The sequence below is a fragment of the Stenella coeruleoalba genome (genome assembly GCF_951394435.1).
Source record: "Stenella coeruleoalba genome assembly, chromosome: 20".
Classification (NCBI taxonomy): domain Eukaryota; kingdom Metazoa; phylum Chordata; class Mammalia; order Artiodactyla; family Delphinidae; genus Stenella; species Stenella coeruleoalba.
In genome coordinates, this window is record NC_137166.1 from 55,704,948 (window position 1) to 55,718,862 (window position 13,915).

The window sequence follows — 13,915 nt, forward strand, 5'->3', positions numbered from 1 at the left end:
AAAAAATAAAAAAAAATAAAATCTTCATGGAGGGAAAGGATGATTAGGAGAAAATGTCTAAAAAAGTCTTCTGGGACTCCCCTGGCAGTCCATTGGTGAGGACTCCAGGCTTCCACCGCAGGGTGCTCGGGTTGGATCCCTGATCCGGAACTAAGATCCCACATGAGGCAGGGAGCAGCAAAAAAAAAAAAAAAAAAAAAAAAAAGCTTCTGCGGGGGGGATATAGTAATTAAAGGATAAAATTAAAGAAAAGAGGTTAATGAACACAGGAATACATGGTAAGTGAATGATTTGCTATGCAAATGTCATGGGGAATTTTTGTTAAGTTGGAGGCAGCCTCTTGTCTAAACACCCTGCGGCTTCCACGGCCTTTTGGCGGGAGAGGTTTGGAATCAGACATCATACTGAAAAACAAATAGATAAAAAATAAATGATAAAATAAATCAATAAGATTTCTCCTATTACTAATCCATTTATTTATTCTACAAATATCTACTGAGCTTTGTGGCTAAGAATGTGGGCTTCTAGAGTCTACGAATCCGGGTTCATCTCTGACCACCAGGAACCGGCTGATAAAGAAATATCTCCGTGGGATTTGACCAAGAAGGACCTCCCTGGAGTTCTTGTGGAGATGGGTTAAAATAACCCTGCACAACGTATAAAGCTAGTGCCTTCTACAGAGAGAATACTCCATCGATATGGCAAACATTAAGAATAAGTGGGGAATTCCCCCGCGGTCCAGTAATTAGGACTCCACGCTTTCACTCCCCAGGGCCCGGTTCGATCCCTAGTTGGGGAAATAGGATCCAGCCAAGCTGCGCGGTGCGGGGTGGGGGCGGGAGGGGGAGTGAACTGAGAAAGTTTTTTTTTTTTTTTTTTTGCGGTACGCGGGCCTCTCACTGTTGTGGCCTCTCCCGTTGCGGAGCACAGGCTCCCGACGCGCAGGTTCAGCTGCCATGGCTCACGGGCCCAGCCGCTCTGCGGCACGTGGGATCTTGCCGGACCGGGGCACGAACCCGTGTCCCCTGTATCGGCAGGCGGACTCTCAACCACTGCGCCACCAGGGAAGCCCATGAACTGAGAAATTTTATTATTAAATGGGGCTATGGCAGTGAATTACCCCAAACTCCTAGGGTTACGGAATGATTACAAAGAGCCTCCCACGAGGCCTCTATCTAGAGACCAGAACGCCCTCCCTCCACGGCCCGAGAGCCACAAGAGAAATACAAGTCCCAGGAGCCCGTGCGGGGACCAGCCCCCCAAACCAGAAGCCAGCGTCCCAGAGATGCTGGGAGTTGTAGTCCCAGACTCGGGCGGGCAAGAACCTGGGCTGGCCTGCTGCGTCTCACCTGAAAATTGCCCACTATGGAGGTGCCCAAGGTGCAGAGGAGCCCCGTCCACAGGATCAGCTGGTTAGGCCACTTTCCGACCCCCCAGTCCCGAAGCTGGTGGTAACGGAGAATGCAGGTCCAGGCGGCTGGAGGAGAGGGAAGTGGGCGGGAGGCCCGAGTCCAGACTCCTGGGTAGGGGGTGGGGGGTGGGGTGGAAGAGACTGTGGGTCCTGGAGTGAGTGCCCAGCTCCTGGATTTGGGGGAGGAGGAGGCTGGGTGCCGGGGCCCTCTTGGCTGGGTGGGGCTAGCACCGAACGAAGTGTGCGCGGGAGTATTTACCCAAAGCAGCTCCCAAGTTGAGCACCTGGCTGAAGATGCAGCTCTGAGGGGGGCTATTTCCACATCGACTGGGGGAGATAAAGGGTCATCCTGTAGCTCCTCAGAACCAGGGCCCCCTTCTTTCCTCCCTCCAGACCCCCCCCAACCCCAAGCACCATAACTACCTGATATAGGGGAAGCCTTCAGTGAGGTTCACAGCCTTGTTGGCCACAGCAAGCGAAAAACTGAAGTCGAGGAGACATCAAAGAGAGTACAGGGAGTTCGACGAAACTTTTCTTTCTGTTACGCGCAGAAACCGGACTTCTAGCTCCCCCTCCCTCAGACCCAGGGGCCCAGGGCCCCAGCCCCTCCCCCCTCAGACCCAGGGGTCCGGGCCCCCAGCTCCTCCCCCCTCAGACCCAGGGGCCCAGGGCCCCAGCCCCTCCCCCCTCAGACCCAGGGGTCCGGGCCCCCAGCCCCTCCCCCCTCAGACCCAGGGGTCCGGGCCCCCAGCCCCTCCCCCCTCAGACCCAGGGGTCCGGGCCCCCAGCCCCTCCCCCCTCAGACCCAGGGGTCCGGGCCCCCAGCCCCTCCCCCCTCAGACCCAGGGGTCCGGGCCCCCAGCCCCTCCCCCCTCAGACCCAGGGGTCCGGGCCCCCAGCCCCTCCCCCCTCAGACCCAGGGGTCCGGGCCCCCAGCCCCTCCCCCCTCAGACCCAGGGGTCCGGGCCCCCAGCCCCTCCCCCCTCAGACCCAGGAGTCCAGGCCCCCAGCCCCTCCTCCCTCAGACCCAGGGGTCCAACCTGCCTCTAACACTCACACGGTCCAGATGCCAGCAGTAGCCCAGAATGCCAGGAAGGCAGGCAGCAGGGACAGGTATCCCCACATGCTGTGGTCTGCAGGGAGAGAGGGGCAGGGACTGAGGTCACGACTTTATCTCTGTCTCGAGACTTTATCTCTCTGTCTCTCTCGGGTGAGCAACCAGCCCTAAGGGTACAGGTGTGTCATATTGTGGCCACCGCCCCTGAGGCCTCCATTGGCTCCCAGGCATAAGTAATGGGCAAAGGTCCGCTCTAATGAGCCAGCTGTCTGCTTGGGAAACATTCCCTACCTTTTGCGTAGTCCTTTGTCCTGATCTCCTAGTTTCTCTTAGCTGTCCTGCTCCCACCCAGATTCTGAGACTCTCCCAGCCCCTCCCTGCACTTCCAGCTTCTGGACTCCCCCCGATGCTCTCCTGTCGGGGCTCCCTCTGCCTCTCTCCACCCTGGGACTGGCGCTGCGTGAGAGGTTTGGGGAACATGGCTGGGTTGTGGGGTGGGACTGTCGGCGTTCCAGCAGAGCCAAAGACACTGTCAGGCCAAGAATATGACCTCCACACTCTTCAGGACCTCAACCCCAAACTGCCACTTCCGGTCTCAGAACCGAGCAGGCAGCACTTAGCTTCCAGGGACCCCTAGCTTCCTTCCTCCCACTTTATAGCTTCAATGTTCAAACTCCCGGCCCTTGTCCTCCTCAAGACCCAGAAATCTGAGCCTCTAGCTCTCTCCACCCTTCCTCCCTTGGGGACCCAGAAGTCCAGGCCTCCAGTCCCTTCCAGAACTCATGCAATTGTTTCTAGCCCCTGAGGTCCATCCTCCCAGCTGTTACCTCCTTGGGGACGGAGAATCCAGACCTGCAGGTGCCTGCCCTTCTGAGTGTAGTTTCTGTCCTGAGGCAGTCGGGTGTGGGACCCTGGTGACCCTTCCTCCTCCCCCCACTGGCTTTCCCCTCTCTCTTCCTCTCTATCAAGCTGGAGTTCCCCACAGGCCGGGCCCGAGTGGGAAGGGCGATCTTAGTGATGACATCTCCATCGGAGAAACCTCCCTCCCAGAAAGCGACTGCTTCCTCTACCTGGACCGTTTTCTTCTCTCTCCGGCAGAACAAGCCTCAACTTCCTGGCTTCCTCCCCTCTTGGTACTCAGGTGTTTGTGTCCTAGGCCCCCTCCTGCTGCCCCAGCCCCTCCTCCCTCAGACCCGGAAGTTCCAGCCCCTCCTCCCTCAGCTCCCCACCTCTTTTTTTTTATAAATTTATCTATCTATCTATCTATCTATTTATTTATTTGGCTGCATTGGGTCCACGTTGCTGTGTGCGGGCTTTCTCTAGTTGCAGTGAGCAGGGGCTACCCTTCATTGCGGAGCACGGGCTCTAGGCGTGCGGGCTTCAGTAGTTGTGGCTTGCGGGCTCTAGAGCTCAGGCTCAGTAGTTGTGGTGCACGGGCTTAGTTGCTCCGCAGCATGTGGGATCTTCCCGGACCAGGGCTCGAACCCGTGTCCCCTGCATTGGCAGGCGGATTCTTAACCACTGCGCCACCAGGGAATCCCCCTCTTTTTTTGTAATTGAAGTAAAATTCACATAACATAAGATTAACCATTTAATTTTATTATTTTATTTTATTTTATTTATTTTTTGCTGTGCCACGTGGCTTGTGGGATCCTAGTTCTCCAACCAGGGGAGTGAACCCCGGGCCCCTGCAGTGAGAGCACGAGTCCTAACCACTGGACCACCAGGGAAGTCCCTAACCATTTAAAATTATACAATTCAGGGGCATTTAACATATTCACAGTGTTGTGCAACCACCACCTCTATCTAAGTTCCAGAGCTTTTTCATCACCCCAGAAGGAAACCTCGTACCTATTAAGCAGGCACTCCCAATTCCCTCCTCCTGCCCAGCCCCTGGCCACAACCAAACTGCTTTCTCCATATATAGATTTTCCTATTCTGGACATTTCATATCAATGGAATCATACAATATGTGCCTTTTCATGTCTGGCTTCTCTCACTGAGCATGATGTTTTTGAGGTTCATCCGTGTTGTAGTAGGCAGTGCTTCCTGCCTTTTCATGACTAAATAATATTCCATCAATGCCAGCTATCTGGGGGCTCAAGGGTCTGAGACCCACTTTTCTCCTCCTCTGTGCTGCAGGATTTCCAGTGCCCCAGCAACTAGGACCTTCAGCTCTCAGGTTCCTTGTGAGTTAAAAAAAAAAAAAAGCAGAGAAACAGACAGACAGACACTATGAATATTTCTTGAAGGAGGAGGCCCAGCGATCAATCAGGAATAAGATCTCTGCCTTCAGTGGGTTCCCAGCCTGGCGGGCAGACACACACAGATCCATAATGAGAAAACAAGATGTTCCAGTGAAGGTAGCACAGTGCATGGGGGGCCCCAGAAGAGGAAGTGGCTAAGTAGCAATGGTGGCCAGTGTGCGTTTGGTTGCGGGGGACGTTTAGGAAAGTCTGATGAGCCACACTTAGAGGATACATGCAGGCTGCAGCAAGGCCTTCTCAGCAGAGTCCAGACGGTCCCTGAAACCAGGCACCTGAGGGCTGAGTGCCTTCTCAGCAGAGTCCAGACGGTCCCTGAAACCAGGCACCTGAGGGTTGAGTGCCTTTGTTTTGTCGACTAAAATAGAAATGCACAACCTGAGAGCTGTGAGTTTCAGTTTTATTTGGGGACATACTGAGGACTGTGGCCCACCAAACAGCCTCTCAGAGAGCTCTGAGGAACTGCTCCGATATCAGCATCTATGTGATTTTGGGGAAGGCGTACATGCCGTCAAGCACACATCTCTGTAGAAAGCTGCTGCTACTCACGAGGAACAGATACCTTAGTTAATGACTTTAGTGCTTTTCTAAGTACGAGAAGATGCAAGAAATTGGGTTCATAAAATCTTCTCCTGAAAATATCTAACTCTCTGAAGGCCTGTTCTGCCAGCTTTCCCAGAGCACAGAGTGCCTCATTCCAGATCCCTGCCTTGAACACCCTTCAGGGTGTGTCGAAAGTGAGTAACTCCAGTGACTAATGACTCAATCCTTGTAGAGCCAAGTGGAGAGCGACATTCCTTAGTAGGCAGTCTGCTGGGTTACAGACTGTGGGGTCCACTAGGAGAAATGAGCCGGGACCCAAAACTCTCAACTGCCATAAAGGTCTTGGATGTTATCCTGAGGGTACTGGGGAGCCATGGAAGGTTCTTGAGCAGAGAAGACTGAGAGGAGCTGATGCTGGTGGTGTGTAGACATGAAAAAGATATAATGATAGTAACTGTTACCCCATCTTACATGTCAGGCACTGCCCTATGTGCTCCATATGGGTTAACTCACTAATTCTCATGGCAGCCCTAAGGTGTCATTGCCGTAATTATGGACCAGATTCTCTAATCCTCATGAAAGTAGAATTCCTGGTTTCGTTTTCTTTCTTTCTTTCTTTTTCTTTTCTTTTTTTGGCCACATGCTTGTAGGGTCTTAGTTCCCCGACCAGGGATCGAACCCGTGCCCTTGGTAGCTCGGAGTCCTAACCACTGGACCACCAGGGAATTCCCAAATTCCTGGTTTCTTGACTCACTCCTACATGCTCCCCACCCCACCCCAACACACACACACACACACACACACACACACACACACACAGACACACCGAGCCCAGCAATCCTGAGGAAAAAGCATCTGGAATAATTCCAAACTTCACACATCTAAGTGATACCCGAGAAGATCCAGAGCTTTCAACTTGGCAAGACTTGAGTTCGAATCCCGCCTCTGCCATTTAAGAGCTGGGTGCCTGTGGAGTGTCCTACAGCTGCTGTAACAAAGTACTACAGACTTAGTGGTTTAAGACAACACAAATTTATTAGCTTCTGTTTCTGGCGGTTAGAAGTCCAAAATGGGTCTTATGTGCTGAAATCAAGGTGTGGGCAGGGCTGCGGTCCTTCTGGAGGCTCCATGGGAGAATCCATTTCCTCCTCGTCTTTTCCAGCTTCTAGAGGTGCCTGCATCCCTTGGCTCATGACCTCTACCTCCCTTTGCATGGTGGGAGGTGCTTCTGTCATGACACCCCCTTCTCTGCTTCTCTGATTCTGATAGTGACCCCTCCTTCGTTTGTAAGAGCTCTGCGATTACGTTGGGCTCACCCACATAATCCAGGAGAATCTCCCCATCTCAAGACCCTTAATTTAATCTGCAAAGTCCCTTTCACCATGTAACTACCGCCAACACATGTCCTGGAGATGAAGATATAGATATCTTGGGCGGGGGTGTTATTCTGCTCCCACAGGGCCCTTGGGTGGGTGGGTGGGGGGTGTCTCAGTTTCCTCAGTCTGTAAAATGGGGCACATCGTACCATTTGAGAGTCTGACTGCCTGGGTTTGGGTCTCCGCCTCTGCCTCTTGCTGGCGATGTGACCTGCCCCAAGGGCTTCCTCATCTGTGAAATGGAGATAAGAATAACTAGCAGTGTGGAATTGCGGAGCCAACCCGCCTAAAGCGCTCAGAGCATGTCTGACACGTGTGCGTTTCTTTTTTTTTTTGGCCGCGCGCCATGCGGCTTGTGGGATCTTAGCTCCCCAACCGAGGATTGAACCCGGGTCCTCAGCAGTGAGAGCACAGAGTCCTAATCACTGGACCGCCAGAAAATTCCCTGACACCTGTGTGTTTCCAAGAGGTAGCTGCTGTTCCTGTTGCCTTTATCTGAATGTTCATGCTCAGAATCGAGTGAAAACAGAACGCGTGGTCCGCCTTTGATGGGTGCCTGGCACGTGGCTATAGCTCAATGCAGGACGCTTCCTTAGTTTAGCTGCCAGTGGCAGGAGGGGGAATCAGAGCTCCTGGGATTTTGTTTTGTTTTGTTTGCCATTTAGCAGATATTGACTGAGAACCCACTGTGTGCCAGGCACTGTTCTAGACGCTGGAGATACAGCCGTGAGCAAGCAGACGAAAACTGCCCTGGTGGAGTGGAGCTCTAGCAAGTTCTCACCCCTCTCCCCCACCCACCAGTGCCCTCCTTCCGTTTCTTAGAGACCCCTGTCTCAGCCATGGCTCAGCATCTTCCTCCCGAATCCTTCCTTCCTTCATTCAGTCAACATTTCCCTGAGGTACCTGGGTTCCCAGGACTGCTCTGACCCAGCCGCTGTCCTCGAAGGGGGTCCGTGTGTACCGGGGATGTGTGCCCTAGAGCCCTGAAGGAGCCCAGGGGAGGGAGGGCTGGATGCCACCTGCTGCTCACTCTGCCAGGGAAAGTGTGTCCCCCACCTTGCCCCAGCTGTGCTTATGCCTGTCTGATTCCTGCTCCTCTTTCGAAAGGAAGTAAAGATGCCAACTCCCAGGTGCCCCGAGGCAAGACTTCCCCCTGCCCTGCCCTGGGCCTTGGTACCCACCTTCCTGCATTGGTGCAAAGGCTAGGCTTACTGGTGTCCTTCTGGTGGCTGTTTGATATCCTCAGGACATCCCTGAGAGGACTGGGGGAAGGGGGACTCCAGCCTGGTGGGCTACGTTCAATTTGGGAATCAGGCTCCTCCCACTGTCCACTTGCAGGCTGGGGGCCTGGGATCTTCCGGATCCTTCCAGAAACAGGCTGCTGTCCTGGCTCAGCTGAGGGGAAGAGGCCATGGTCTTCCTCTGGGTGAGATGATATTGCAGTTTCACTCTTAGGAAACTGCTTCTGCTTGGTGGTGGGAATCGTTTTCCCCAGAAAAGGGAACCTGCCCGGGTAGGGGATGAAGGCCTCTAGGGATCTCTGTTTTCTCAGCTGTAAAAGCAAGGATCATGATGGTGCCTGTGTCATGGGGTTTAGGAGTGAGTCCACGCAAGGACTTAAAACAGTGCCTGGCACATGGTGAATGTTGCATAAAGGTAGGTATTCACGTTGTGGGGTCCTCCAGGTTGTGTTCAGAACTTCTGCAGAGCGGGACTTCCCTGGTGGCACAGTGGTTAAGAATCCACCTGCCAATGCAGGGGACAGGGGTTTGATCCCTGGTGTGGGAAGATCCCACATGCCGTGGAGCCACTAAGCCCGAGCGCCACAACTACTGAGCCCGCGAGCCACAACTACTGAAGCCCACGCACCTAGAGCCCATGCTCGGCAACAAGAGAAGCCACCGCAATGAGAAGCCCGTGCACCACGTCGAAGCGTAGCCCCTGCTCGCCGCAACTAGAGAAAGCCCGTGCGCCGCAGCAAAGATGCAAAGCAGCCATAAATAAATAAATATAAATAAATTTATAAGATAAAGATACAAATAAATAAATAAATTTATTTTTTTAAAAAAAGAACTTCTGCAGAGCCTCCTGCAACCCTGAGAAGTTGTGCAGCTCTGTAGGGTAGGGAGCTCGAGCTCAGAGCAAGAGGCTTGCTGTGTCCCTGGGTCCTCCAGAAGGCAAATGCTGCTGTGGCGTTAGCAATGTAAGAGATTTATTGGGGGGGGGGACACCAGTGAAAGGTAGAGGGGAGGGAGAAGAGGAGTAGGCGGGGGAGTCGGTCTGCCACCTGTAAAAGGAAAGGGGGGAAGGAAGGTATATTTAGGAAGAGCTTGAGACCATGCAACTCAGAGAGCTCAGCCCAACGGGGAGATGCAGAGCAAAGATGCACGGCGGACAAATCCATAGGAACAGAAAGTAGGTTGGTGGTTGCCAGACGGGTGGGGAGTGATTGCTTAATCACTTCCTTTCTGGATGGTGAAAATGTTTTGGAACTTGATAGGGGTGATGGTGGCACAAGAGTGCAGCCGTACCAAATGCCACTGAATTATACACCTCAAAATGGTTAAAGTGACGAATTCTGTGTTACTTGAATTTTATCTCAATTTAAAGGAAAAAAAACAAACAAACAGATTGCCATTAGATGAGTCCCACATTGGGTGGAGGTGGTCAGGCCCCAGCACGGCCCCCACCCCTATGCTAAGTCATTGGTTGGGGGCTGCCCAAAAAGAATCTCGATCCAAAAAAAAGAATAGTTGCAGGTACTGCAGCTGGGAGCTGTCAGCCAAATGCAGTCCTCACAGTTGAGTAAGTTCTTTATTGAAGGGGGATCCATTTTGGCTGCCATACTTCCCAACGTCACTGTGGGGAGCTGGGGTCAGAGCTAAGGTTTGTCTGGTTCTAAAATCTGGTTCTTCCTCCTACACAGTTGGTGGGAATGTAAGTTGGTGCAGCCACTATGGAGAACAGTATGGAGGTTCCTTCAAAAACTAAAAATAGAGCTATCATATGATCCTGCAATCCCACTCCTGGCTATATATCTGGAGAAAATTATAATTTGAAAAGATACATGCATCCCAATGTTCATAGCAGCACTATTTACAATAGCCAAGACATGGAAGCAACCAAGATGTTCATCAACAGATGAGTGGATAAAGAAGATGTGGTGCATATACACAATGGAGTATTACTCAGCCATAAAAAAGAATGAACTAAAGCCATTTGCAGCAACATGGATGGATGGACTTAGAGAATATCATACTACGTAAGCCAGAGAAAGACAAATATCATATGATATCGCTTATATGTGGAATCGAAAAAAAATGATACAAATGAACTTATTTATACAGCAGAAATAGGCCCACAGAAATAGAAACCAGACTTTTGGTTACATATACACACTACTGTTTATAAAATCGATAACAAACAAGGACCTTACTGTATAGCACAGGGAACTATACTCAATATTTTATAATAACCTAAAAGGGAAAATAATCTGAAAAAGATTATATATGTGAAACTGAATCACTTTGCTGTACACCTGAAACTAACACAACATTGTAAATCAATTATACTCCAATAAAAAAAATAAAATAAAATCTGGTTCTTTCCAGTGTACCATGCTTCTTCCTCAAATACCCATATCCAGCCAAACTTCCACCCAAACCACCCGTTCATCTGTGCATATGTTCTTGCCTTTATGCATTTATCCAACCCACTCATCCACTCATTTGCCTATCTATCCAACCATAATTTCTTCAGATATTCTTCCAGCTCTCCAAAGCTCCATCCATCCATTCAACTATCCATTCACCCACCCCTATGTTCTTTCATTCTTTAACCCGTTCGATCAATTCTCTGTTCCTGTTTAGCCTACAATCCATCCATCAATCCAATCATCCACTTTCCCATTGATCCAGTCCACTTAATCAACCATCTATTAGCTTCCTATGGCTGCTATAACAAATTCCCTCAAACCTGGTGGCATAAAACAACAGAGCAGAGTAGGGGGATGGCTGCAGTGGGTGGGTGATTCCAGGCAGGGCTGTCGGGGAAGGTCTCCTGAGGAAGTGACGTTGCAGCCAAGACCTGGAGCAGGTGAGAGAGTGAAACCTGTGAATATCAGTGGGCAGAGCTCTCCTGGCAGAGAGAAGAGTAGGGAAAGACCTGGAGATGCTTGGGACTTTCGGCTTCCAGCAAGGAAGCCGATGGGACTATAACAGAGTGAGCAATGAGGAGAATAGTAAGTGATTAATCAGAGGAAGAATGGAGGCCATTGTAAGGACATCACATTTTAATCTAGGTGTGTATCCATTGCCTGTAGTTTAGGACGTCAAAAAACATTTATCATCTCATATGGTTTCTGTGGGTCAGGAATTCAGGAGTGGCTTAGCTGGATGGTTTTGGCTTGGGGTTTCTCCTGAGATGGCTGTCAAGCTGTGGATGGGGTATAATCCTATGAAAGCTTGGTAGAGACAGGAGGACCGTTTCCAGGGTGGTCACTCACATGACTGTCAGATTCAGTTCCTCTCTGGCTGTTGGCAAGAGGCCTCAGTTCCTTGCCCTTGCCTCGTGGATGTCTCCATAGGTGGTTGCCATGACCTCTTGACATAGCGCTGAGCTCCCCCAGAGGAGTGAGTGATCCCAGAGAGGATGGTGTCTTTGATAATGCAGCAATGGACATGCCATCTTTTCTGCAATATACTGTTGGTTACACAGCTCAGCCATGTTCAGTGTGGAAGAAGCTACACAGGGCATGAATCCTGGGGAAGGGGGTGGGGTGCAGAGTGAAGATCCTCTTGGGGGCTGGCTACCAGGGTATGAGTCCGTTGCAGAATTTTGAGCAGGATAATGATGATGCTATAGGTAGAGACAGATATATAGATAATTATGTATATGCATGTGTGCATATGCATAGGTATGTATATATAGATATAGGAATATGTGTATAAATTAACATAGTATGAATACTTATATTTTATTCTATTATTGTATACATTTTGTTATTACACAAGTAATACATGAAAACAGAGAAAACTCCCCACCAACCATTTATTTTTTTCCAGCTTTATCGAGGTACGACTGACAAACAAAAACTACGTATATTTAAGGCGTTCACCATGATGGTTTTTTTTGTTTTTTTTTTTTGCGGTACGCTGGCCTCTCCCGTTGCGGAGCACAGGCTCCGGACGTGCAGGCTCAATGGCCATGGCTCGCGGGCCCAGCCGCTCCGCGGCATGTGGGATCTTCCCGGACCAGGGCACAAATCCGTGTCCCCTGCATCGGCAGGCGGACTCTCAACCACTGCGCCACGAGGGAAACACCACCATGATGTTTTGATATATGTATACGCTGTGAAATGATCACCACGATATCAAGCTAATTAACACATCAGTCACCTCACATAGTTACCATCTTTGTGTGTACGTGGTGAGAACACTTATGACCTACTCTCTTAGCAAATTTCAAACGTACAATGTTTTATTATTAACTGTAGTCACCACGCTGTACATTAGACCACCAGAACTTATTCATTTTATAATTGGAAGTTTGTACCCTTTGACCAACCCCCGTTCCCCCCTCCCTGTAACCGCCATTCCACTCTTTGTTTCTGTGAGTTCGACTGTCTTTTGGATTCTACGTATAAATGAGGTCATGCAGTATTTGTCTTTCTGTGTCTATCTTTTCTCACTTAGCATAATGTCCTCCAGGTTCATCCATGTTGTTGCAAATGACAGGATTTCCCCCTTCCTCATAGATGAAAAATATTGCAATGTATGTATACACATCTTCTTTATCCATTCACCTGTCCACATACACTTAGGTTGTTTCCATGTCTTGGTTATTGTGAATCATGCTGCAATAAACTGGGGAGTACAGATATCTCTTTGTGATAGAGATTTCATTTTGATATATACCCAGAAGTGGGCTTGCTGGATCACGTGATAATTCTATCTGTAATATATATATATATATATATATATATATATTTTTTTTTTTTTTTTTTTTTTTTTTTTTTTTGGCCGAGCAGGGGCTACTCTTCGTTGCAGTGCGCGGGCTTCTTATTGCGGTGGCAGAGCATGGGCTCTAGGGCGCAGGCTCAGTAGTTGTGGCGCATGGGCTTAGTTGCTCTGCGGCGTGTGGGATCTTCCCGGACCAGTGCTCAAACCCGTGTCCCCTGCGTTGGCAGGTGGATTCTTAACCACTGCGCCACCAGGGAAGTCCCTATTTCTAATTTTTTGAGGAAACTCCAAATTTTTTTCTCACAGTGACTGCACCAATTTACATTCCCAGCAACAGTGTACAAGTGTTCCCTTTTCTCCACACCCTCCTCCCAATCATTTAATTTACACACACATAAAAGTAGATGTCCCGGGCTTCCCTGGTGGCGCAGTGGTTGAAAGTCCGCCTGCCGACGCAGGGGACATGGGTTCGTGCCCCGGTCTGGGAAGATCCCACATGCCGCGGAGCGGCTGGGCCCGTGAGCCATGGCCGCTGAGCCTGCGCGTCCGGAGCCTGTGCTCCGCAACGGGAGAGGCCACAGCAGTGAGAGGCCCGCATACCGCCAAAAAAAAAAAAAAAAAAGTAGATGTCCCTTTCCCCTCAAAATATGATCATCCCGAATTTGCTGTTTTATAGCACGCTTTCCCCCTTAATAAGTCACGTGCCACCTTGAGAGTTACCAAGCCCACGATATCCCTCCAGCAAGTGAATGACTGATCTGAGGAAGCCACCTGCAACACAGGTGTCTTCTAAGGCATGCTTCTCATACGTTCTGGAACGTCCCAATCGCCAGTCTGGGTGATTCTGATTTAGGAGGTCGGGGTGGGGTCTGAGATTCTGCATTTCTACCAAGCACCCGTGGAATCCTGCTTGATGCTGCTGGTCTATGGTTACACTTTGGGCAGCAACATCCTGAAATGATTAATTATTGAATATTCGACCAGCCTCTCTCAAGAGGCTGAACCTTGGAATCTATATTTTCACTACTTTCTCTAGGTGATTCTTTATTATTTTCTCTCTTTTTGTTTTTTGGTGGAGTTTCTTTCTTTTTTGCGGGGGGTGGTGGTGGTAGAATATACATAATGTCAAATTTGCCATTTTAACCATTTTATTTATTTATTTATTTTTGGCCTCACCTCGGGGCATGCGGAACTTCCCCACCAGGGATTGAACCTGTGCCCCCTGCAGTGGAAGGTGGAGTCTTAACCACTGGACCACCAAAGAAACCCCATTTTAACCATTTTAAAGTGCACAATTCAACGGC

General features: G+C 50.2%; 1 protein-coding gene across 1 annotated transcript in view; it reads right to left on the bottom strand.

Annotated features, from left to right (window-relative positions):
- TMEM150B (transmembrane protein 150B) overlaps positions 1-2,536 on the bottom strand; it is a gene marked incomplete at both ends in the record, with an annotated part of 3,353 nt that extends 817 nt beyond the window's left edge. Inside the window, 4 exon segments of the mRNA XM_079906681.1 lie at positions 1,326-1,477; positions 1,671-1,738; positions 1,835-1,894; positions 2,469-2,536. Coding sequence (XP_079762807.1) covers positions 1,326-1,477; positions 1,671-1,738; positions 1,835-1,894; positions 2,469-2,536 — 348 coding nt within the window.
- Positions 2,537-13,915: the final 11,379 nt, after the last annotated feature.